At 33.1% G+C, this 25,315-nt stretch overlaps 1 protein-coding gene across 2 annotated transcripts; it reads left to right on the plus strand.

Annotated features, from left to right (window-relative positions):
• Positions 1-407: 407 nt before the first annotated feature.
• On the plus strand, positions 408-25,231 carry LOC110996771 (igLON family member 5). 2 transcript variants are annotated; one of them, XM_022264598.2, is made up of 7 exons: positions 408-503; positions 13,799-13,892; positions 14,979-15,169; positions 21,090-21,300; positions 21,720-21,847; positions 24,127-24,295; positions 24,722-25,231. In XM_022264598.2, exons 2-7 carry the CDS (start codon positions 13,817-13,819, stop codon positions 24,856-24,858), a joined length of 912 nt encoding a protein of 303 aa, XP_022120290.2. In that variant the 5' UTR covers positions 408-503; positions 13,799-13,816; the 3' UTR covers positions 24,859-25,231. The 2 variants fall into 2 exon arrangements, with proteins under 2 accessions (XP_022120290.2, XP_022120291.2); XM_022264599.2 differs by lacking the exon at positions 408-503 and adding an exon at positions 6,330-6,525.
• The last annotated feature ends 84 nt before the right edge of the window (positions 25,232-25,315 follow it).

Consider the following 25,315-nt stretch of genomic DNA (forward strand, 5'->3'; position numbering starts at 1 on the left):
TATTTGTACATAATTAAAAAAATTATAAACATAATATTTAACCGAACAAAATTATGTTAAGCCTCATATAATGATTTTAAATATAGCCGTGTTAAACGTCGGTCTACTGAAAATCTCTAAATTTATTATAAACAGAACAAAAATAATCTTCGTTGTATGCAAAAAGCAGACATGATTAAGATTTCCCACTTTAGCGATTACCTTCAGTATGTTAATGCAGACCGATAAAATGAGGAAAAAAATCTCGTTACATGTTGTTCCGGTGATTACATTACGTTGAAATCCCAAGTGTTGCTGTGGTTTTGTAATTCAGTGGGAAAAATTCCCAATTCGAAGGGTACATACAACGCATGCGCGACACAAACGGCCAAGCGTGATCAGCAATCACCGCAGTCGTAACAACGCGTAGACAACATCGCCTGTGTTTATTTTGTTTTTGTGGCGAACGTCTTTTATTGGATTTGAAAGTGGTCTGAAAAACTTCTAGTGATGTGTATGGAAAGGTATGTATGCAGTTTTATTTAGATATTCATAAGATTATAGAAAGTTATAGATAAAACAGTAAATGTTTATTCATTAATGCTATTTAAATTATTTAAGTATTAATTTAATATTGCGTGGAAAAATCGCATAAAACCGTTTAAGATGTTTATGGCTCTGTATAATGTAATTTATTTATTTTAGTATTACGAAATTAGTACATACTTTTAAAATCTAATGCAAAGCCGGATCATGTTTCATTAAGTGTTTTGTTGCTACAAAATAATTACTAAAACGTTTTAAATTAATTATCGTTTTTTGGATCTTGTGAATGCATGTGACGCCCGCGGGATAATCGTATCAGATCAATAATATTAATAATCACTGTTTTTATACCTTGCTAACATTAGGTTTGTAAGTTTATAAAATGAATATTATCGTAGTATAGAAATATATCTCGTAAGACAATTCTGATATAGCACGATTCCTTGGAGACAACTAAATTTGACTGAACATTCATTCGTCACAATTCCAGTCACGTAAAGAAATTGCTATAAATTGTAACAAAAGGAATGAAGGTTATGAAGTATTGCATTCTTACAAGCTGTTAAGTCAGTCATAGCGCTATGTTAGCCTTATAATAAATGAATAATATTATTATATTATACATAAATATATAATATAAAGCCTTCCTTATATTAACCGAAATGATAACCTTTACAAGTCAGAATCTTTTGTAACATTAGTATTATATATCCTACCATAGGTGTTTGCTAACCAATACTAACAAAACAACTAAGACTAAATTGTTATTAATCTAATTATCAATTGTCTGAAATAAATATAATTAATATCAATTTTCATTCATTCCAATTATATAAATAAAAAAAAATTATTAATGTAGGTAACTCAATCTACACTTATGAACGTCAAACAAAAGAAATATACATTAAATGCTTCTAATTTTACATTTACTGCCAGTTATCAAATCAAGGGCGTAGGACGGAAGGGAAGAAGAACTGGCAATTTACTCTCCGCCACTCTTTTTGATCGCTTTATATGATTTATATCATATAATAAACGATATATTGTGAGTTGAAGTTAACTTATATAAGAATACAATAAAAAATATACCAAATTAAAATTTAAAGTGAGTCAACATTTAACACTGGTTTTTAAATTATATATATATATATTAAGAGAATTATTTCGTTATATTCCAAATATGTTTAATAACAGTTTTCTCAGTAAAGTCATGTTAAGGACACCACAGCCATATTGGATGATAATGGACTATGTAATACTATTCTGACGTCATAAAGAGTCTTAAGGAAAACATTGTTAATGAAAAAAGAATACGTTGTTTCGGCTATAATAGTTACGATGGACAAAGATATTCGCATAGCTGGCTATTACAGTTATTTAGTATATATACAGTCTAAGAAACGATAGTGAAACAATTTTGTTATACAATAGGAAATCAATATTAAAATACCACAATGGTTGTTAGATGATTTTATATAGTCTATCCATCATCAGTGGTCTAAGCCCAGGCCCTTGCTCTTCGTGCAACTCTGTAGAAGCTCACTCACTAGACTAGATAATTTATTAACAGTGTTAAAATCGTGGAGTTAAAAACGTCATGATACCACTATAGTTAAACTTAAATAATTAGGAAAATAGTTGAAGTTGGACATTCACGAACGTTGGCCTGTTTTGTTCTTCATTTATCGATTATTTTTCCGTATATAACTGTAACATATAATTTAAAGTTATTATACCAAAATGAAATTTATAACAAGCAAACTTAAATTGTGGGTTTGTCCCGCGAGTTTTAACGAACCAGGCCTTTGTACATTACTATCTAAATTTTTCGGAATATATAGAATAAATATTAATGTTGAGATGATGAACAACGGACAGACTACGTCAATAATTATGAGTAGCGACTGTAGGGTGTTCGTTCCAACCCCAGTTGCATATGAATTTGTTTCTTCAAGCGCTATTAGTACTTGCTTCTGGTGAAGGTACAGCATTAATATCAATATAAATGTCGCTTTATAGCTTGTGTGTGCCATCATTTAGACTTTAATTAAAAATGAAAGACTCGGGTATGACATAGATTGTATAAAGCGTCGTCAACTCATTGCGGTTTCATTACATTAACGTAATGTAATTACGTATTTCGTATCACCTGTTTATTTGGGTGCGACTTCTTTTGTTAGTAATTTTGGAGAGTTATTTTGGAGGCTTGCCTGATGATATCTTTCTTTACACATATACTTACACACACTGTATTATTTTAATTATAATTATCTAAAGCAATACAATATTTTAAAAGTCTTGTATGATTTTGATTAAAGGTTTCTGAGTAATCAGCTTAAGAATTAGTAAGATACGGGATTAAGATATATTCTTTTTTCTTGTTTTGTATCAAGCATGAAGCTCTCTTATAAATGAGAATCTATTGCAAAGCTGGGGTTATCGGCATGAGAACTGAAGATCGCGTTAATCATTAAGCTAACTCCGATAATAATTATAATTATTTATCAATTAAATTTGTATTAATTATGTATGTCTCATATCAAAGTCAAGTTTTATATTCCATATTTATTTTAGAAAAGACATGATTTAATATCATCTAATAAATAATTCTAATATAATAACTAACCTTAAAATGTAACAACACTAAAAATTTAATAATGTGTTAAATATATGTATGTAATTCTAAAGTGAAAATTTTGTACCATATTGGCCTAGGGGCTTAAGTTTGGGCTTCTCATCTCTGAGGTCGTAGGTTCTTTCCCCGTCTGTAGACCAATGGACTTTCTGTCTTTATCTATCTAACAGTCGCTTGTGCGGCAAAGGAAAATCGTGAGAAGTTCTGCATGTCTCAAATCCATAGTCGTCAAGTGTCACACAGAAGGCCGATTTAGTCTAATCTCTCAGTCTGGGGCCAAGACTCATTTAGGATTATTGTGCCACAGGTTGATTATTATTATTGATTAAATTTTTATTACCTGTGTTTTTGGTAGAAAAAATGTTTCGTAACTTGCCTTTTAATTTGGATTAACAAATGTGCGTTCCAATCATATTTAATTTGTTGTCCTAAGCATTATAGTCTGGCATTCTAAATAATGTATTAAATGTTTTTAACTCATGATTATTGTAGGCAAATTAGACAGACTCCATGCATTGTCTTTTAACATAAAATATCGTAGACGACTTAATAATTCTGATTGCAATCGATTAACTTTCGTACTATTTCGTGTCTTCCTGTCAACAAAAGAAAAAAAATCAATTTACTTTAGCGTCTTAAATAAGTTACCACTGGAGATGACAGCTCTAAATCGGGATTTGCGTAAGAACAGATCACTGTAGTTGAAAGAATAATGCTCAATTCGAAACGTGAATTCCTCGCAAAACAATGTTAGAATACGTTAGGAAATTGGAAATTCTAAAGACATAGTTACGTATGTAGTCCTGAATTCACGTGGATGGCGACATTACTTATTTAATACCTTGAAAATACATTCAGCCCTAACTATTCAGGGTTGTTACCATCGTTATAGTTATAATTATTTACCAATGTTTACACACCTTTTTTTCTTTTTATAAGTATTCTTATCGTGAAATCAGTCAGTTAGACAATGAGCAGATGTGTTGAGAGCTGTTAGGAGTTCAGAGCAAAATCTCCATCGAGACTGCTCATCTCTGTCAACCGTGATTAGGATGCATTTCTAGGCTTTTTCTGTATTTCATACTCCAGATGTTGATCTCCTCTTTGACATTCCTGATTTTGAGGTGCTCATGAACCTCCGATGTTTTTATAAATCACGGACAGTTAGATATTTGTTTCAAGATGTAATTTTGAACCCTCTGTATGATACTGATATAGGTAGATTCACACCCCGAACCCCATAGTTGAATCCCGTATGTCTAATTTGGACATACGAAATTAAACTATGGAGAAGGAAGTTAAAGTTACATATCGCAAATAACAAAATTATTATATATTATATACTTACGTAAATAATAATTATCTTGGCGATTGCCAATACACTGTATTGGCAATAACGGATTTTTACACTATCATTATCAGGAGGAGGTAGCCAGGTAAAAAAATAGCGAGTAATCCATATCCATACACTCTTAAAAAATTAAAACCAGTAATTTGGATTTAAAAAAATTATGACCTATCGCTAAACATTGATACAAAAGTTACCCAGCCATTGTACAGAACATTTAACAATTGTGATCACACGCCTCAATTCTGATACAAAAACGGATGAAGCAACTCCGGCCTCCATATTGTGTCATTATTACATCGCAAGTAAATTGAATAAGCCACGGACAACACGATCCCGTCCAATATAATAAACTATGGAATTTGATAGACTAGTAAATTACATTCATATAGGTGGATAAATTATATATTTTTGGGTATCAGTTGTTATAACGAAATAATATTAAATATTCATATTTATTTTATGACACAGTCATTTAGATAATAAAGAAAAATGCAAATATGTTACCCAATGCTATGGTATAATGATGGATATTATCTTGGTTCGATATTCAGGGAAAACTGTTCTAATAAAATATGAATACCGCGAATTATATTAATTATCAAAATATACAAGGTTCAAAACTCATGTTATTTCAATCAGACATTGCTTTCAAAAAGTTTTAATAATAAATTTTCAAAAACCCAATACTGGAAAATCGAGTAAAACTTAATACTTACATTTACACTTACAAAAAATACAATGTTTTAGTTTTAATAATTAAGTAATACAATCATAAATTTAAAATATAGAAGTTTCTGTGAAAAAGCTGTAGTTAATGAAAAAGTTAATTAATATTTAATATTATAAATGTGTACGTGCGAAATGAATGGAATAAATTTAGGCTCATCGTGAAATAATGCGTTTACGAACAATACGCCTGTTACGCCTATTATGTTTTGGGTCAACTCCCATTGAAGTTTCAGGTTTATTTTTAACGTGTTTTTTATCAACAATGGGAAGATTATAAGAGATAAAATGGAATTCCATTTATAATCTTTCCATTAGTAAAAAATGATGTTATTTGTAACTGTGCTAATATATTTAAATAGTACGAGATGTACTTTCAAATCTTGTCACTGTGCTTGATCTAATATATGTGCCGCGTAAACTAATAGATCATTGTTTCTATGTGACCAATAAGGGCAGAGTAGGAACGCAAGAAAACCGTCTCAGATCCAAAAAAACACCTTTATATATACATACAATTGTCTATGAAAAAGACGCAGAAATATCCCAAGTTGCGAGACTTCATATAAAGTATTTAATTTACGGATTGTGTGTTAGCATAACACATAACCACACCTGAATCTTTCATTATACATTCATTTTTTTTTTTTTCAATTTTCAATAAAGGATCAAGTGCTGACTTAACTTTGACTTCAGAGTTCTGCATCGTTTTCGTGGTTATTTTTTTCTAGTACACCCTGGTTCGAACCTACGATCTCAGGGATAAGAATGACGGCAAAGTCACTAAGCCATCATTGCTCCGACATACTAACATGTATTTATATAAAGATATATAAATTTCCTTAGCTTAAAGAATATGTAGGTAACATTCGGAAGATATCGGATGATTGAATATTATTCTAGAAATATTTTTTCCATTTTGGCTAATCCTACAATCGTTCATGCGTAGCGTGTGATAAACTCTCCCTTGTGACTGGATGACGGATCGATCCAGCGATTAGTCATTCGATAAGTTCATGCGAAATGTCTAAAAGGTGTTATATATAACGTGTATAAACTGTAATAGCGTTATGTCTTCAGCCTTACCTGTTTTCTAGAGTTCTGCTCCATGATTACTACGTACTGACTTTATAAAGAATACGACATTATAAATATAGGTTTTATTTTAGTTAGTATTTTTTGTGTTTGTGCTGTGGAGCATCCTTAGCAATGATTGTACTCGTTTAACAAAAGAAATCTTTTGCCTCTTTGTGTCAAACTGTATCTACGCTCTGATGGAAAGAAACAGGTGAGTACTTAAAGTAAACGAGTGCAATTTGATTGATTTAGCGTTAATGATTGATTGAATGATAAATATTATATATAATCTTATATGTATAATAATTGTTTTATTATACATATAAGATTTTATATAATATTTTTATATGTCTGTTAATATCGTTTCTTATTAAATAAATACACAATTATCATTAAATAACCAAAATCCAACTTTGTTGTAGACACGCAAAATATGAGCAATTACCAACCGAAATAACTATGACATGGTTTACCTAAATTACTAGCTTTTAGCCTGGCCCTGTAATTTGTACGACGTTGTCAAATTTTTACTATTTTTATATTTTACTGTGATGCTAATTGTGTGTGTAGTTCCGACATCCAAAAATTTGTCTAATATTAATTAAGTCAAGTATTCACTTGAAATATGAATATAGTTAAACAATACAATTTTCAAGCAAGGTGGATCCTTGCATCCCGCTTGATGAAACGTGAAGAAGACTAAGAAACTAAATCCCATGTAGCCAATTTGCTTCTCGTTTGTTCGTTAATCTTTATAAATATAAAAGGTAACTTAAAATAATTAATTCAAATACATTGTACTTAAACTCACTGACTTCAAGTACCTGCCAGGATTGATTATTAGGAATCTAATTAAATATGGTCCCTCCTGAAATACGCTAAAATCGCAACTAACCACGAAGTTGGTCACGAGTCAAAGAAAATAATAATCATCTTGATATGACGTCATGCTTTTCAAAAGTTGTGGTATATGAACATAATTTAAGCATTATAACATATATTCTAAAAAGTTACGGTAAAAATACATTACTATTGATTATTTATTTAAATTACATTAAAGATTTACATTTCAACATCTCCAATACCAATTTACAGGCAAGTAAATTTATCTAGGTCGATACTTGCAATCTGAATTGAACAATCTGAAGATTGCAGCTTGGAATTTATTCTAAGGCTTTAGGGAAATATTTTACATTTTGTAATAAGATTTTCAGGAAAATTTAACAAGCTTCAGTGTCTTAAATAGCTGAATTCCTTTAGATTTTTGGAATGAATGGGAAATCACCACTTTAATATTAATCTTTTTATAACCCACACGTTTCGTTCTACGCAAGGCTTTACGGAGGAATACGAGAAGCTGATAGCAAGATACTAATGGAATTGTTACCTGTTTTACAGACTTAAGTCTAAGCCTAATTAAGGAAGAATATTTGTTAAAAATATTTACATAGTTCTAAAGTAAAAGTCATATGAAATGAATTGCACATGAATTTTAACAACTAAAAATTTTGAAAACAGTTTTTGTATGGGAAACTAATCATATTTGGGGCCTTAAATTAAAAAAAAATTATAAAAAAATTAAAGAAACAGCTTGTGAAATGGATAAGGTCGTTAATCCAGGTCTAAATTAAAGTGGATAGTCATAATCATTTTATTTTAATTCAATTTTTTTTTTTTTTATAGAACAGGGGGCAAACGGGCAGGAGGCTCACCTGATGTTAAGTGATACCGCCGCCCATGGACACCCTCAATGCCAGAGGGCTCGCGAGTGCGTTGCCGGCCTTTTAAGAATTGGTACGCTCTTTTCTTGAAGGACCCTAAGTCGAATTGGTTCGGAAATACTTTAGATGGCAGCTGGTTCCACAGAGTGGTGGTGCGCGGCAAAAACTGCCTGGAAAAACGCGCAGTTGTGTAACGGCGGACGTCGAGGTGATACGGGTGGAATTTTGTATTCTGCCTCGACGTCCGATGATGAAACTCAGCTGCAGGTATTAATCCGAACAACTCCTCTGAACACTCTCCATGGTAAATGCGGTAGAAGATGCAGAGAGACCCCACATCTCTACGCAACGCCAAAGGATCAAGCCGCTTGGAGAGATTTTGGTCGTCAACGATTCGAACCGCTCTTCGTTGAATATGGTCAAGTGGAAGAAGCTGGTACTGGGGAGCACCCGCCCAAAGGTGGGAACAGTACTCCATGTGGGGCCGAATTTGCGCTTTATATAGTTGCAAGCGGTGGCCCGGAGTGAAGTACCGTCTGGCCCTGCTGAGCACACCGAGCTTTTTGGAGGCTAATTTTGCCTTTCCCTCCAAGTGACCGCGAAACTGAACGTCGTTCGATATGTCAACGCCAAGTATTCCAATGCTAGCTGTGGCTTTAAGGAGAGTGTTTTCGAATAGAGGAGTAGCGACAAAGGGTGTTTTTTTAGCGGAAAACGCGCAAACTTGTGTCTTTTTGGGGTTAAATTGGACTAGGTTTAGTCTGCCCCAGTCAGAGACTCCACGTAGTAGGGTTTCTACTTCAGACACAAGTTTGTTCCGGTACTCATCGACATCTGCCCGAGAAATACTTGCCCGGCCAGTGTAAAGAGTGTCCCCAGTGCTGTCATCCGCATAGCAGTGAATGTTGCTAAGTTGCAACATATCATTGATATGCAGAAGAAACAGGGTCGGGGATAAAACACAGCCTTGTGGGACCCCAGCGTTCACGGGTTTAAGGTCGGAACATGCTCCGTCGATTACGACCTTGATGCTCCGATCGGCCAGAAAGCTGGAGATCCAATCGCATAATTTCTCGGGAAGCCCATAGGCTGGAAGCTTCGAGAGCAGTGCTCTGTGCCACACCCGATCGAAGGCTTTCGCTATGTCCAAACTAACCGCTAGAGCCTCCCCCTTGGACTCAATTGCCTCCGCCCATCTATGCGTAAGGTATACAAGAAGGTCACCAGCCGAACGACCACGACGAAAGCCGTACTGAGAGTCACTTATCAGCTGGTGGCCCTCCAGATACTCGAGGAGCTGGCAATTAATAATGGATTCCATTATTTTGGAGAACAAGGAGGTTATCGCTATTGGGCGATAGTTGGACGGATCGGAGCGATCGCCTTTTTTAGGGATCGGATGTATCGAAGCGATCTTCCAGCACTCCGGGACAGTGCCAAGCGAGTACAGGTACCGGAAAAGGCGCGTTAAGACCGGAGCCAACTCAGGAGCACAAGTACGCAGCACAATTGGAGGAATACCATCCGGCCCGCTCGACTTATGTATGTCCAAGGAAGATAATGCTTTACGGACAGCGCGTTGCCGGAATTTAACTTCCGGCATCGAAGAATCACACCGTGGAATGCTCGGTGGTGATCTCCCTCGGTCATCCAAAGTCGAGTTGGACGCGAAGAGACAGCCTAAAAGGTCGGCCTTCTCCTTCGCAGTGTGGGCCAGCGAGTCATCCTCCCTGTGCAATGGTGGAATGGAGGGCTGACAAAAATTCCCTTGAACAGCTTTGGCTAGAGACCAGAAGGCTCGAGTCCCCGAAGGGAGCTGGGCCAATCTCTCGCCAAATCTGGCAATGTGCTCTGACTTTGCTTTAGTGATTTCCCGTTTGAAGGACCTGGAGGCTGAGTTATATGCTTTTTTGAGTTCGCTGGTATTAGCATCACGAGATTTCGCCGCTTCTGCCCATGCCTTAAAGCATTCTCGCTTTCGACGCGAGGCTGCCTTGCAAGAACGCTTAAACCAGGGCTGAGACTTGCCACCGATCGGCACCGCAGAAAAAGGAATAAAGAGTTCCATTCCCTGCAGAACCACTTCGGCGACAGAGGCAGCGACGGAATCTGGAGCTTCAGACGAAAAGCAAATAGGCCCCCAAGGGTAGGACGCAAAGAAAGACCGCATCCCGTCCCAATCTGCTGACTTGTAGTGCCAAATACGGCGAAAACCCAAAAAGCGCGACCGCGAAGGGCGCGTAGATGGCACAGTACTCCGGACCACACAATGATCCGATGAACCCAATGGCGGGTCAACGGAGACTTGATAGTTCTCCGGATGCGAAGTCAGCAGAAGGTCCAACAAAGAGGGTTTATGACCGTCCACATCTGGTATTCGCGTAATCGCAGGGACCATTTGTGTCAGGTCGTAGGCTAAAGCAAAGTCGTGAAAGGATCTTCCCGCGTGATCGGTGGTTTCAGAGCCGAGCCAATCGGCATGGTGGGCGTTAAAATCGCCAAGTATCACGATTTCGGCGGTAGGAACCCTTTCAAGCAGGGAATCTGTAGCCATTTGGATGTGCTCGATGAGTCGGTCAGTTTCGTCATTTCCGCTATGGGACCTATACAGGCACGCATAGAATCGCGGATGGTCATCGCAGTCTATGCGGAGCCAGAGGTTAGATAGGTCCCTTCCTTCAAGCGTCCCAAGGCGACGAGAACAGACATCCTCTCTGACGTACACGCAAACTCCCGCCCGCGGCACAAATGAATGTTCCAATTTGTACCCCGGGTAGGAGAGGTAAGAAGTATCAGCCGGGGAGGATATCTGAGTCTCAGTCAGGAAGAATAAGGCCGGCTTCGCAGATTCAAGGTGAAAGTGAACCGCGCTTAGGTTTGAATTGAGCCCCCACAAAGTCCACTGTGAGCGTGGAAGGGGTTGCCTTCGGCGAATTCTTCCGTTTGCCCCGAGATCGAAACCTAAAACTAGAACTGGATGTTTTGTTTAGAGCGCAGTTTTTGCCCACCCCAGAATACGAAGGGCAGCCTGTGCATCCACCACCGGATACTGATTGTTCCGATGATGGACGCCCAGAGGGGGATTCTCCACGTGTGGTACCCCCCCGGGGTAATCTTTCTTTAATATCGTACATAACAGAATAGACACTGCGTGTGGTAAAGTATCATACCGTAAGAAAAAATATAATACAAAAATAACTATTTCAAATATTATTGTTTTTGTTAATTAACACAAACATAATAACCATTATTAGCTCCCTTAATCGGTGAGCCGAAACGCTGTTATTGAAGTACACGCCAAGCAATTTTGTTTTGGCAATTTTTCGTGATACGTCGCGTGACATACGTGCGTGATGGCGTGTTACCGTACTTTGTATAAACGTATACATAATATGACATGTAGATCACGTAATAATCGTCTTATAGAAGTATTTTTAAGTTCACACTTGATTTGACTTCAGGATTTTTATAGCATACGGGCCGCCCAAAAAGGGAAGTCATCGCATCAGATGGATAATCATTTTAGTGGGTGTGATGCGGCCTTTACGTAGGAGGACCTTTCTTTAAATAATTGGAGGTAGTATCTTCCAGGGAAGATACTGGAAACGGGAGCCGATTTCACAGTCCGCTAGTCCTTAAAAGGAAGTGTCGTGGGAAGCTGATATACACGAGAATACTTATGTTATATGTAACTGTAAAAGCACAGTAAATTTAAAATAAAATTTGTTTTACACAGTGCTTTTGTGAGCAATTAATAGCCTAATTATGTACGTATAATACAAAACAAATATATTTTACTACATTATAATTTCGTGAATATAGAAACTTCATTTTAAAGTACTTATTAGAATGAGACCATTTTGTCACAGCACTGCGTCAAAGATAGAACTACAGGAAATGAATAGGGCACTTCAAAGCGGCATTTATATTCAACCCCTCCGAGTAAGGAAGTGAGCATGAAACTACTGCAAAGATAAAAATATAGTACAGTTTGCGTGTTTTGTCTGCAATTTGTTGAATGACGTAATATTACAATACACGGGTAGAACAATATTCGGGTAGGTAGGGGATGGCAGACTCATCAACTTATTAAAAAAAAACAGAAACGAATCCTATCCTCCGTCATCCATTACAAGATAAAAATGTACGTAGTAAAAATATAATAAATGAACATTAGGTACACGCATTTTTTATGAAAGTTATAATAATTTTATTTTTTAACGCATATATGTCTTAATTTCGGTCATTTGTTCTTAAGACACTCGGGAATAAAACTAACGTAACGTAAAACGGAATAATAAAAACAATTAATATTACGCTGTGCGCAAGGGCATAGAAATCCATATCCAGGCTGTAAACAAGAGACCCTTAATAGAAAATATCTTTGCTAATCTGTATATTATATACTAGGATGAAATCAGCTATAATAAAAACATAAAGTGACAATTTTATATTTAATAATATTATTAATTATAAAATACAAAAGTTACTCGGTTTTTTATTTATAAGAATACTTCTAATTTATATTTTAGGTCTATCGTTTTAACTTTTAATAATAATTACTACAATATTCAATTTACGTCTTTAATCAATTAGAGAACCTCTTTTGTTTGTCGATTATTTAAAATACGTTTATAATCTATGGGTACGCGATGCTCTGTGGTTCATGCCCGGCGTTCGTGATTACGTTTTGGCGGGAACGACATTGACGTAGAATTAATGGTGGACAAATATAAATTAGGGTGATTTATGTGATTTTATAAATATTTTGGTGGTTTAAATTTATTTTCAATTTGTGTAATAATATTTCTACAATAAACAGTTAATTCAATGTTCTTTATGTTGGGCTACTAAAATCTCTTAGAAGATATGTAGATTGCAGGTATAAATAAATGCAGCAATTATAAGTTTAAAACTTCTTTATATTTACTCATAAATATTTTTATTTAAAATCTAGGTCACATAAAGTAGCGTCGAATTTCTTCTTACGATTAGGTGATGACAAACATTTCAAAATCAACTTATAAAATCTAATTCCTAGTTACTAATTTATTTCTTAGATTTTTCCCACAAAACTATAATAAAATTATATAAAACATTATCTTCTTATCATATTATATTATTATCTATGTAAGTCGGACTAGGGAATGTTAGTGAATTCTTTCACAAATAAATCGTGACACAAAAATCGGAAGCTTTTTCTCGCCATTATGAGAATATTATTTGCAATTTAATTATCGAAGGAGGTTAATTAGACGCAATTGGCGTAAAATAATGAGTGTCAGAGTAATTACTTTTGTATGAAAATGAGCAAATGAGAAGGAAATTGAACATAAAATTGTTGCCATTGTGTTTCTTATTTTTCTACGACCGTTATACTAGTTCAATGTGAGATTATATATGATATACGAATAACATTTGTTAGGGAATATAGAATTTGAATGTCAAGCTGTTTGCATGTCTATATAATTTTTCACAGGATATTGTATTTAATAAAATGTGCTTCTAATCATCATATTGAATAAATTTTCTTTCATTTCTAATTAAATAAATATTAAAATATTCTTTCATTCAATCATCGCTAAATCAATGCTAGCGTTTGATTATTTAATATCATACGTTTAATTTATTTACTAACACTGCAGAGGCATAATACATTTGACATTATTAAATGAAAAGGAGCTGTAGAGCAATTTCTTCCAGGCAACCACTTTTTTCCACTACGACTTCAACTTAGTCTTAAGTCATATTATCTTTTTTCAGATACCAAACAGCGGAAGGATGATTATGGGTCACCCATTTCGTGGAGCTAATGGAGCGCTGTTCATATTATTACTACAGTTTTTGTTCCTGAGAGGTAAATTTTTAATAAGGATTTTTTTCAATTTGTGTTGTTTGATGAAGTAGCATACATATTGACCATCATGTTTTAGACATAGTTTCTCATTCAGCTATGTGTCTAAAAGGTTAATTAAATAAGTAACTAAGGCTAAGATGTTATCACATTGTCGTTAATTTTGGTAGGAACTGAATACTGACTGAATGAAAAATATACCCCACATTTTTGGGGCTACCGACAAAGTAATTTAAGTAGAAAACGGAGGTTAAGTACATCCAAAAGTATCATATTACCAAAAAAATTCTTATCTGGATGATGCTTTCTCATAAATCAAAGTATTGTATGAAGCTTGTGTATTTATTTCATTCCACTTGACTGCTTTTGAATGAACGCCCTCAATAAGGGCAAAAAACTTGGCATCCCTTTGTTTAGGGATGTTAATAATGCTTAAGCTGTCTTTTTAACGTCTCTTTACACGAACATTATATTTATTAGAATATAAATAATTATTAACGGATGTACTACACGCGTATTATTTCCGTATAGATATATAATATATATGTTAGATAGAATAGATAGAATAGATGTTTATATTCATGTTTGTTTAGTCTGTAATCCGTGACTTTATTCGCGTGGAAATAGAATAGTGTATATTGATGGATCGACACGTGTAAAGATGTGATCGTTACAATGAACCAAAAATCCTTATTTATTGGTTTATAAAAATTTAAAATTGCGTAGATAGAACGAAAGATTCTTTGCCAAATTCGCTTTGAGAAATTTACTACTTTTAAATTGAAATGTTAATACTCGTAGAACTTCGCTTCTAGGAACTATTGCTTCTTCATCTTCATCGGATTTCCTTTTAAAATGTATCAACAATCAAAATTCAATCCTTTGAAAATTAATATCCTTCTCCGACACCATTATGTTGATGGGTTTACAAAGAAAATACTGTATGTCTAAATCATTTAAATTATAAAAACAAAACTTTAAATGAAACGCAAAATGATTTCTTATATTTTTCATTACTTTAAAGATGTTTCTCGGCATATATATAAGAGATAAGAAATCAAACAATATATTTTAACTAAATTCCAATAGCCAACTCGGGTGCAGACTACCCAGATTCAGTCACAGAGATGTCTTCACGCCGCTTTCGAGCAGAATATCTTCAAGAGTGGCAGGGGACAGACGCACCTTATTTCGACCCTGGCACGCCAAGAAATATCACCGGATTGGTTGGTCACCCAGTGCGTTTGCTGTGTCGCGTAAAGAACCTACAGAATCGAACTGTAAGTATTTTTAAGCGGTATAGAATAATGGTCTCTTCAATATCACAACATGACACCATCGACAAATGTCGTAAATTAAAGCCATGTTATATTTTTACGTAAGGCAAAAATTCGATATGTTTTTAAAAATTGTGGGATATTATTGTATTAAATATCAGCTCTTATTCACTTTTTTTATATTTGAGATGAATTTGTTGCTTCTTTCCGTTAGTTAATAATTAATTAAAAAAAATTGTCTTACACCAAAAACTGCTGCGTTGTTGCCATGCATAAATCATAGAGGCTATCAAAGATAAAGTAATATCTATAATATACATATGCTTCGATTTAAATAATACAAGATGGCATACTGTTTTGTACACAATGTAAACACAATTAGTCAGAAAGTGACAAAAGAAATGAGAGAAAAAAGAAGAACAGAAGGAAGAAACATGATATTGTTTATCAATTCTAGAAGTAATCATTATAAATTTATTACTAATTACGCAGTTCCATATAATTTTAATATTAGATATGTATCAAAAAAGCTTGTCTATGGGTTTAGAGTTGTAAAAACACAGCAGTCAAAATGTACATTAATTAAATAGTGAATTCACACTTGTTTCAAAAAGTCTTATTTAAATAATAGACATTAATGTAGGCAACATAAAGAAACAACATCATAATAATCTAGACAAATAATTCTGTACAAGTAAGCCTAAAAAGATATGGCGGCCCATCCGTCGCATCCCTTTCTGGAAGCCATTCAAGCCATTTTCGACACCCCTATAACTTCGTTGTCGATAAAATTAGAAGCATTTTCAGTTACCAAGCCGGCATTTCATAAACATGCTATATTTCAACTGGATTCTCACTCACTCACTGGCCGAACGAATTTAAAATAAATAGATTTACTCATCATCTTCTTAATCATATTAAACAATCTTATTTATCTCCATTATTTTTCCATGCCACGTCAATGCATAATTAAAACATATTATGCTTTTAAATATTAATATGATAACTATAAATTGTTGCTAGGTTAGCTTATTACATAATAACACTAGACAAAAGGTCCCTTAAGTAGGGATTGAATAATTAAACTGCCTTGGTATTAGATCGATCTTACAACTTATACGGTAGGAGAGCTAAGTTGCAACACTTAGATTTTTATTAAACGTATGCTGTCTGAAACTGACTAGATAACGGGATTGGGGTCACAACCATTTGAAATGGGAAATAAAAATGGCGTCATCACAATTTCTTTTCAGTCCAAACTTCAGTGAAGTTTAACCGCGGCTCTGAAGGACTTGCTCGCGTTAAGTGCTGACACCTAAAATTACTATTTTACTTCGAATACGCCGAGATGCTTGAAACAAAATTTTAGTTCTCCGATATAATATAGACAAAGATAATGCGAACAGTTATCAAATATTTAAGACACAAAACACAAAGCAGATTATTGATAATTTACGCTTTTTATGTACTTATCAACGTTAATTAATAAAGTATAAGAGGCTTAATATAAAATAAATATTGAGTAAAATTCTAACAAAGAAAGGGTAAAGTCTTACTAAGTAAATTGAAATCAATAAAATGACGTAGTAATATTATTAGTATAAATTAATATGTACAATTTAAATTAACCACTTGGGGCCTAGAACGCACAGGTTTGAGAAAAATACACACTAGGCTTAGTTTGCTTCGAGCAAATGTAAATTGCCTAAATAGACCATGTATCCACAAAAGGTTTCACTAACAAAAAAACCCATTCTAAAATTATTGGATATAAATTTTGAGGTTATGTGAAAAAGTGTAAATCCAAAAGTTTTAGAACTTTTAGTATCTACAACTTAGTCATCTGACTTTTTTTCATAGGACTTTTAGTTTTGCCGAAAATCAAGATATACCGTTTTATACCCTTAAAAACTCAGATCACCCGTAAAAAATTTTTCCTTTTATTTTTTTTATAGAACAGGGGGCAAACGGGCAGGAGGCTCACCTGATGTTAAGTGATGCCGCCCATGGACACTCAATGCCGGAGAGCTCGCGAGTGCGATAATTTTCACAATATTCTCCTCTGTTCCGAAAGTTTTCTTCCCACTATTATTTTTGGTTTTAAAAATTATAGAACCTGATCTAAAAAGTCTATTTAATAACATAACGAGTTACTTACTAATTTATCTATCATATTTAACTACCTTTGAACCTACATAACGAGTCTGTTTATATCCATAACTATAAAATTTAGGACCGGGCAAATTGTAGAATTCAAAAATATGCTCCAATACGCTTCATAGAATAGGATAATCAAACGAAAGTCGTTTGCAACGAATAAAAGATACTCTGATCTAAAGTTTCAATCAAGATCTATTTATTTTCGTATCTATGTTTATTTTATTAAATATAATAAACAGTGAACTATTTATTGAAAAGGTTCTTTTTATAACGTTCTTGTACAAGACAATATTATATTATATGCATATTGCGTACGACTTGCCTGGTTCATGTTAAGTCAATCATGAGTAGCAGAGGGGATTCCTGGATATATTGACATAGACTTTGTATGGTGAAAAAGCCTTCCTCCTTGTTTACTAAAAACTGTATGGACATAACAAATTATGAAATCGTTCTATGGTCGATTATATTATGCTTATAATTCCAGGGCACAAACCAACTCCAGTTTTCACGCAATTATTTTTACACCTAAATACTTAAAAATATTAGTTAAGAAACGCAGTGTTTACCGAAAAAAAATATTTATTTGAGAAATTAATTATTTAGTGCTCATACAGAACATATAGTGTAGTTACTTTAATGTTGTGTATATGCGTGGGTTATTCAGGAAAAAATCTAAATAAATTTTCATATGCTACTACTTGTAAACACTTATCTGATGTTCGCTCAAGAGAATTTTATTTTACACTATAATACAATTAAAGATATTTAATTGACGTGTTATATACGGACGTTGTTACTCTAAAGCCTTGAAAAACCACACCAATAAATTTTTATTTTTATTTTTGTGTAAGACTAAAAGATGAATAATAGGACAATATTGTCTTTCCCGTTGCCAAGACATCATACAGATATCCTTATTGTGAGAATGCAACATTAAGTATAGTATTAATTGTCATGGTGTTCTAATTCATATAAAATACATTTCATAATGCTAAAGTCAAAATATTTTCTGAAAAAAGAAGCAAAAGTCCAGCCTACGAACACGTACATAAAATCGTTCAAAACGTGAAGAGCCTTATTCACTTTATATTTATGATTACCCCCCGAGATAGCGATCGTTCACTGTTAAGTGCGCACTTCGCCATCTCCATTGATAATCCCGATACCTTCAGGATAATGGGATATCTAAAACGCGGGGCTTTATATAAACTTTATTCGCCAGAGCTTTTATTTATTTCAGAATATTGAATTGAAAGTGCGTTGAATTTATTTTAGTAGATAGAAACAGTTACTCATCAGTAATTAGAAAATTGTTTATAAAATATTTTAATGTTCTTGTTAGTTAAAACAATTATTAGTCTCATCAACCAATTCAATAAAATTTTTGGTAATATTTGTAACAGTAATTATAATGCCTATGATAATAGTGATTCTTTAATTTGGTGTTACAATGGTTGCTATGACAGTCAACGGTGAAGTACAGACAAAACCAGAGATAATATTAATATACTATACTGAATATTCTAATCACCTTAAGTATTGGGTATAAATTTATGTTTTAAGACTAAAGTTTTATCATAATCAATATAAAGTTATCACATAAATTAATACTTTGGTTCATATATTTGCATATTACAACCGTTTTCTTATCGAGAAAGTCATATAATTATTTGTAATTTATTCTCATTAAATTTAACTTGGAAAGTTTCTTAGATGTTTCTGAAATGTTATCAATTGGTTAAGCGAAAATTAAAAGGCTTAAAATTATCAAAGAAGGCGTGGCTTCAAACCAACGTTCCGGACTTTATAGGAGTAGATTACTGGCTCACATCGAGCTCAGACCTCAACCCTTTAGACTACAAATAATGGTCAGTTTTAGAGGAATGGGCATTTTCTAGACGACACGGTAATATTTAAGGCCTGTTTCACAATGTATGGATAAAGTGCCAAATAGCTATGCAACACATAAATTATTCGAAAGATAAAAGTTAAGATACTTCGAATTTCATGACGTATAGCGCTATCTGACAGTCGTGAAACGCAAAAATACTATTTATCATACCAATAAGTAACAAATAGCTTATTTGGAACTTATCCGGACATTGTGAAACAGGCCCTAAGTCTTATAAAAAATGCTTGGAGCAAGCAGTGGCGAAATTTCCCTTGGAAACAGTGCAAAAATCCGTAGATTCGTCGTGGTCAAACAGATTCAAGGCCTGAGTTAAAGGCAAAGGTTGCCATTTCGAATATAATGTTTTTTTTTATTATTTTGCTTTAATAAATATGTAGGTGAAAATTTTCAGTATGACATACATTTAAAAAAAAATTATACATTTTCTTTGTAAAAGAACTTATGGCTGGACCAGGTAGAGCAGCGACTGAAATTTATGAAAGGATACTGAGACTTATCTTAGGTATCACTTAACATCAGGTGAGCCTGCCCGTTTGCCCCCTGTTCTATAAAAAAAAGGTACAAATCAATGGATACGATTTAAGAACTTGTATGAATGCCTTTGCTAAGAATCTAATTTATTACTTATTTATTTTAAAAATACACACTAACGAAATACTCACAGACGACTTACAAAAATACATAAAAAGTGATATATTATAATTATAAATATATTTTTATTTGATTATTGTTATTTTGTGTGTTTGTGTGTGTGTGTTTTGTTTGAAATAAAGGAGATGTCTATGCTAAAAGAGAAGCACAAAAAAGTAAATGACAATAAACTAGCTTAACACAAAAGTGTTAAATCAATTATCATATTCAAAAATTTATTACATTTCTTATTTGCAATAGTAATGGGTGACGAAACAATTACTGCTGACCAAAAAGTATAAATTCAAATCCAAAGATAACAATCACTCTAGTAAGCAGACATTGCAAATTTAAACCTAACAGTATTTATACAAATATTCGTCGAGTAATGCCAAACCTCAGTACATCTATTAATTTGCGTAAATACGCCAGTCAAACTAATCAAAATCCTTACATCAATATCAAATAAGTTATGCAAAATTATAACTCTGTCGTATCCAGTGATATTCGTTAAACATTTAACTTAATAATTTGCATATTTTGAACTATGAGGAAACCTTTATATTCAATTTTGTAAAACACCGCTCTAGCAAAACTTACTCTGATGACTTTATTCAACTTCGTCGGGTTTCAGCTATCTCCAAGTTTTCCAACTATTTTATTAGTATAGCACATTTCCGAATTTCGACACCATTTAAATGAATTTAAATCTGCCAAATGTGATTCATCACTTTTCCTCAATTTTGTCCTTGACTAAGCATCGTTAAAGTTCAAGAAACAATATTGTTGTTTTGCTATGGCCGTAGAGCTAGAGAGATGCTTTCAAAAAAATGTAAAGTACCGCGTTACTCGCGATTTCTTACAACCTTCAGCCAACAAAGCAACCAAAAAGGTTTTTCAACTTTCACTAAAGGTTTTTTCGATTCCAAAAATACGAACGTAAATCATTACTAATTCTACCATAAGTTTGGTAAAGTAACGTCGACGTAAAATATTTATAAAACAATTCCTACATCGGCGTGCGACGAGCGACGTTTAAGCGTGCTCAAATTTAATTTATTTTGCGCAGCGTATACTTATTTATAGAATAGCTATCATGATAAAACCAAAGTTTAGTCTTCGAACTTGTATATATATTTTTATATGTCTTACAAAAATATGTTCCTCTATGTATATGAGTAGTCGAGTTCATTTTGTGTTGATTCACTTGATAAATAGGTATCCTGGGTGCGTCATCGTGACATCCACCTGCTAACAGTGGGCCGTTACACGTACACATCAGACCAGCGCTTTGAGGCGCAGCACAAGCCGCGATCCGAGGAATGGGCGCTTCGTATCCGCAGCCCGCAACGTCGCGACTCCGGCCAATATGAGTGTCAAATTTCTACCACACCACCCATTGGGCATGCCGTTTTCCTCAATATTGTCGGTGAGTGTAATTAAATTTTATAAGGAATTCAATTATTCTATTTGTCAGGGTTGACCCAAAATAAATAAAAAAACTTCTTTACTATTTAAAAATAAAAGTAAATTATCTGTTTAGTTCTTTAAAGAAATACGTATTTTCAATTATTAAAAGAAATATAATACACGTATAAATTAGAAATTATCGCTGTGATACAACTAAAATACTATAAAGTTGTCTCTTAGTAGTTATTATTTAAAAGAAAGATGAGTCATATCAAGGGTTAGCTTAACAAGATTATGTATGAATTAATAATATAAATGTCATTCTCTTTTATAAGAGGCTGATGATTGATACTCCATTGTTAATCTCACTTGTAAAATTTAGTTACTAATTTACACTACTAGTAAATTAAAATCTTAATCAATGATTATCCGTAATAGAACCAGAGACTACAATATCGAGTGGAGCAGAGTTATTCCTACAGAAAGGATCAACTATCAACTTGACTTGTACAGTGAGGCATACTCCAGAACCACCTACATCTATTACTTGGACACATGGGGAACAGGTCTGTTACATGAAACTCTATTGAATTAACCTTCTATCCTAACGACATATAATTTATATCAGAATAAGTATTTTAATACCACTTTAAGGAGTCGTTTAATAACAATAGCAAAATCTTGTTTTTACGATTGTATTTTTACACTTTGTATTTCATAAACGTAAACAATTGATATTAATAAACGGAAATACAAACCTACCTAATGCAACATAGTTATTGAAATTTATTTTCCTTATAATTTCAAAACAAACAGTAATTTAGTTTCATATCATCTCGCATTCCACACACTTTGATCAAATTAACCTGAAGTCTCAATCGATAATTACGTATTAATAGAGTATTGCAAATTGAGTGCTTTGACGAAAACAATCATTACACATAGGAATAGTGAATTTCACTTCAATCACAATTGTATTGCTTAATAAAGCAGATTAACGTAGAGTTAATATGTTAAATTGGTCCGTTAATTTACCCTATTTCAGAAATGAAATTATCAAATACTAATCTATTGTTGCTTATCATATTAATAGTTGACCCGGCTAACTTCGTTCCGTCTAACAGTCTAATAATATAGTGTTAACTTTAGTGAAACATAATTTAGGATTTCATTAAGGACATTTATACAATTTTTTTACAAATACAGAAATGCTTTATTGTTTGCCGTTGCGATAGAAGTCAGTTTTACACATTAGGTCTCTTCTGTCTAGCGACAATATTGCGATACTACATGTTAAAGCACTTTCTGATTTACAATATTTTTGATGATGGAAGAACAAAGCCTGGTTATGCGTTGCCTCACCTCCAAATCGGAATTTCTTGAACTGATACGGATTCGATGTAAAATGATGCGTTGTTTCTTTAAACAGATGGCACCACATGCTGTTTTCTTTCCCAAATATATTTATTTATTTATTGGATTCGATAACTTAATTGATATTTTATTATTCTGCCATTTGGAGCGTAACTAACACGACTTATAATATATAATTAGATCTTTGATATTTTTATACGCAAGATCCTGTAACTTCACGCGTTATAGTTAAAATTGTTAACATATGTGCGATTTAAACGCATGATTTGAAGTTCATCTCCCCTGGTTGTGAAACTATAAATTTTTTTTCCTGCGTGGATATCGTGAGGAACAGTCATTATTCGCTTATTCAATAATATGAAATTATAATAATATAAAACGGATACAGAAATGTAATCTCTCAAAGATATTTTTTTCCATATACATTCTTAATTTAAACAGTTTCATAATGAATTGTAAATGTTTAACAGCAAATATTGTATACGAGAAATTTAGTTGCAGAAGTTAAACACAGAAGCAAATTGTTGAAAATTCAAAACTTATGTTGGTTTCGCAGCTCGGATTGCGGCTTTACACAATAAAATTCAGCTCCAAATTAGCGTTTTCATTGAAGCTATTTTAAATTTTAAATGATGTTTTACTTCTCATCTGAACATAAACGCTAATAAATTGTAAAAGTATTGGCATTACTTATGACTTTTACTTAGCTTCTATGTCTTCTATTTTTTTTGTTTTAGTTTCGTCGGTTGGCCTAAGGATAGTTTATTTATTTAATTATAAGTAATCTAACAGCTACTTAATACATATTATTATACAAAATACAAATACAATACACAAAGCCAAAACAGATTACACAGATTAAGATTGTATGAACATTTTTACAAGGCATGCATTATATGTCAGTTTCATTGATTTTCTTGATAAAAATTTTCATAGCCTGAATTTGAACTCTGGGTGTAAAGTCGTTCAAAGGTGCACACGTCGTTTCAAACTAAACTACTTCTGAATTTGTAGAAGTATTTTATGAAAACCAGGTAAAAATATTATGTCATAATATTACATATGGTTATAGCAAATAAGACCGAATGTACTGTTTTGAGACACTGGATTCATATACATGCCCATGTACCTGGTGTCTCAAATCAACGTAGACTAATAAATTAAATATTTAAATATTTTTCAATAATTTTACTAACATAGTTATAAGTTTTATATACTAACAATAAATGGATTATTAATTGGTCTGAGATAAATGATTTTTATTTTATTTTATATTAATTTAATAATTAATTAATGCTATATTTATATAAAATATAGTAAATATTTTTCATTTTTATAAATTATACTGTTTTTTTTAAAAAAGAAAAAAGTGAGATATATAAAGTCCCTGGACTCTAGTCTAAAATTAAAAAAAAAATTACACTATACCTTTTGTACCTATAATTATTTAAACGAAAAAATATATTGACAGGTGATAAATTTCGACTCGGCACGTGGCGGGATATCGCTTGTCACCGAAAAAGGTTTGAAGAGTACGAGCCGGCTCTTAGTTCAACGAGCGAGGGGTTCCGACGCGGGGCTCTACACTTGTGGTCCCAATAATGCTCCGCCTGCTTCAACGAGAGTTCATGTCTTATCTGGTAGGTTGTACTTCAAGCAATGGGAAAATAAAATAAAAAAGTTAATCCCTATAAGGCTGTGTTCTATGAAAGCGACCGCGATGCAATGTGATACGCAAATTCAATATAAAGTTTGCCCCCTGTTCTATAAAAAAAAATAAAGGTATGATTAGTCTAAAAACTTACAAGTTACTACAAATCATATTGCAGACACTATTCAAATAAAATGTTCTTACTTCCACGTAGAGCTCAAACCATTTTTGAAGTATTATTGTGTTAACTATTCAATTATACATATTGTTGGAGCTAAGTGGTCGCTTTGGAGTCTTTTCCTATCGATTTAGCACTACAATAGGGTTGTATATATAATTTTCATTTGTTTAATAAAGCTATTCAATATTTTTAACATAATAATAACAGTGTTTTTAACATCCTTTCTTTCTATAGGTGAACACCCAGCGGCCATGCAACAAGGCTGTGCAACTTCGTCATTAGAAATATCAGTGACATTAACATGTATAATACTTATTTTATCCATTAAAATACCTTATACTTTTAGTATACAATATATTACATCAATCTAGTTCAAAACGATACAAATCTCAAATTTGGTCGTGTTATGTATAAAGAGTCACATATTAACTCATAAGTAAATGTTTCGTACAAGTTGGATAAGATAAATAATAGATATTTTTAAAGGTTAGATTTAATTATGTACTACGTCATAGAAAAATTGCCCGCGACTAAATTAGCAGCTAACACAAATATTAATTACAACTAAATATATATGATAGATGTTAAATACATATGTGTGACCATAGTGTTAGACACAATGCTTTCGAATCAGTGCTGAAGTTATGTATCGGTTATGGCAAACGTCGTGAGGAAACCTTCATGTCTCAAAACCAAATGTCGATGAAATAAGTCAGTCAGAATGCCATGAATGCAATCGGAGCAAGTCGAAGTCGTATTTTGAGTTTGAGTTTATTAGGCTCTAATAAACTCAAACTCAAAATACCTTTATTCATATAGGTAAACATG

This window comes from Pieris rapae, chromosome 15 (genome assembly GCF_905147795.1).
Source record: "Pieris rapae chromosome 15, ilPieRapa1.1, whole genome shotgun sequence".
NCBI lineage: Eukaryota > Metazoa > Arthropoda > Insecta > Lepidoptera > Pieridae > Pieris > Pieris rapae.

Excerpts from the sequence above, each read along its gene's own strand:
- LOC110996771 (XM_022264598.2), top strand. The coding sequence starts at position 13,817 with ATGATTATGGGTCACCCATTTCGTGGAGCTAATGGAGCGCTGTTCATA. Across the intron at positions 21,301-21,719 it reads CGTTTTCCTCAATATTGTCG|AACCAGAGACTACAATATCG; the intron begins GTGAGTGTAATT and ends TATCCGTAATAG. Across the intron at positions 21,848-24,126 it reads CTTGGACACATGGGGAACAG|GTGATAAATTTCGACTCGGC; the intron begins GTCTGTTACATG and ends ATATATTGACAG.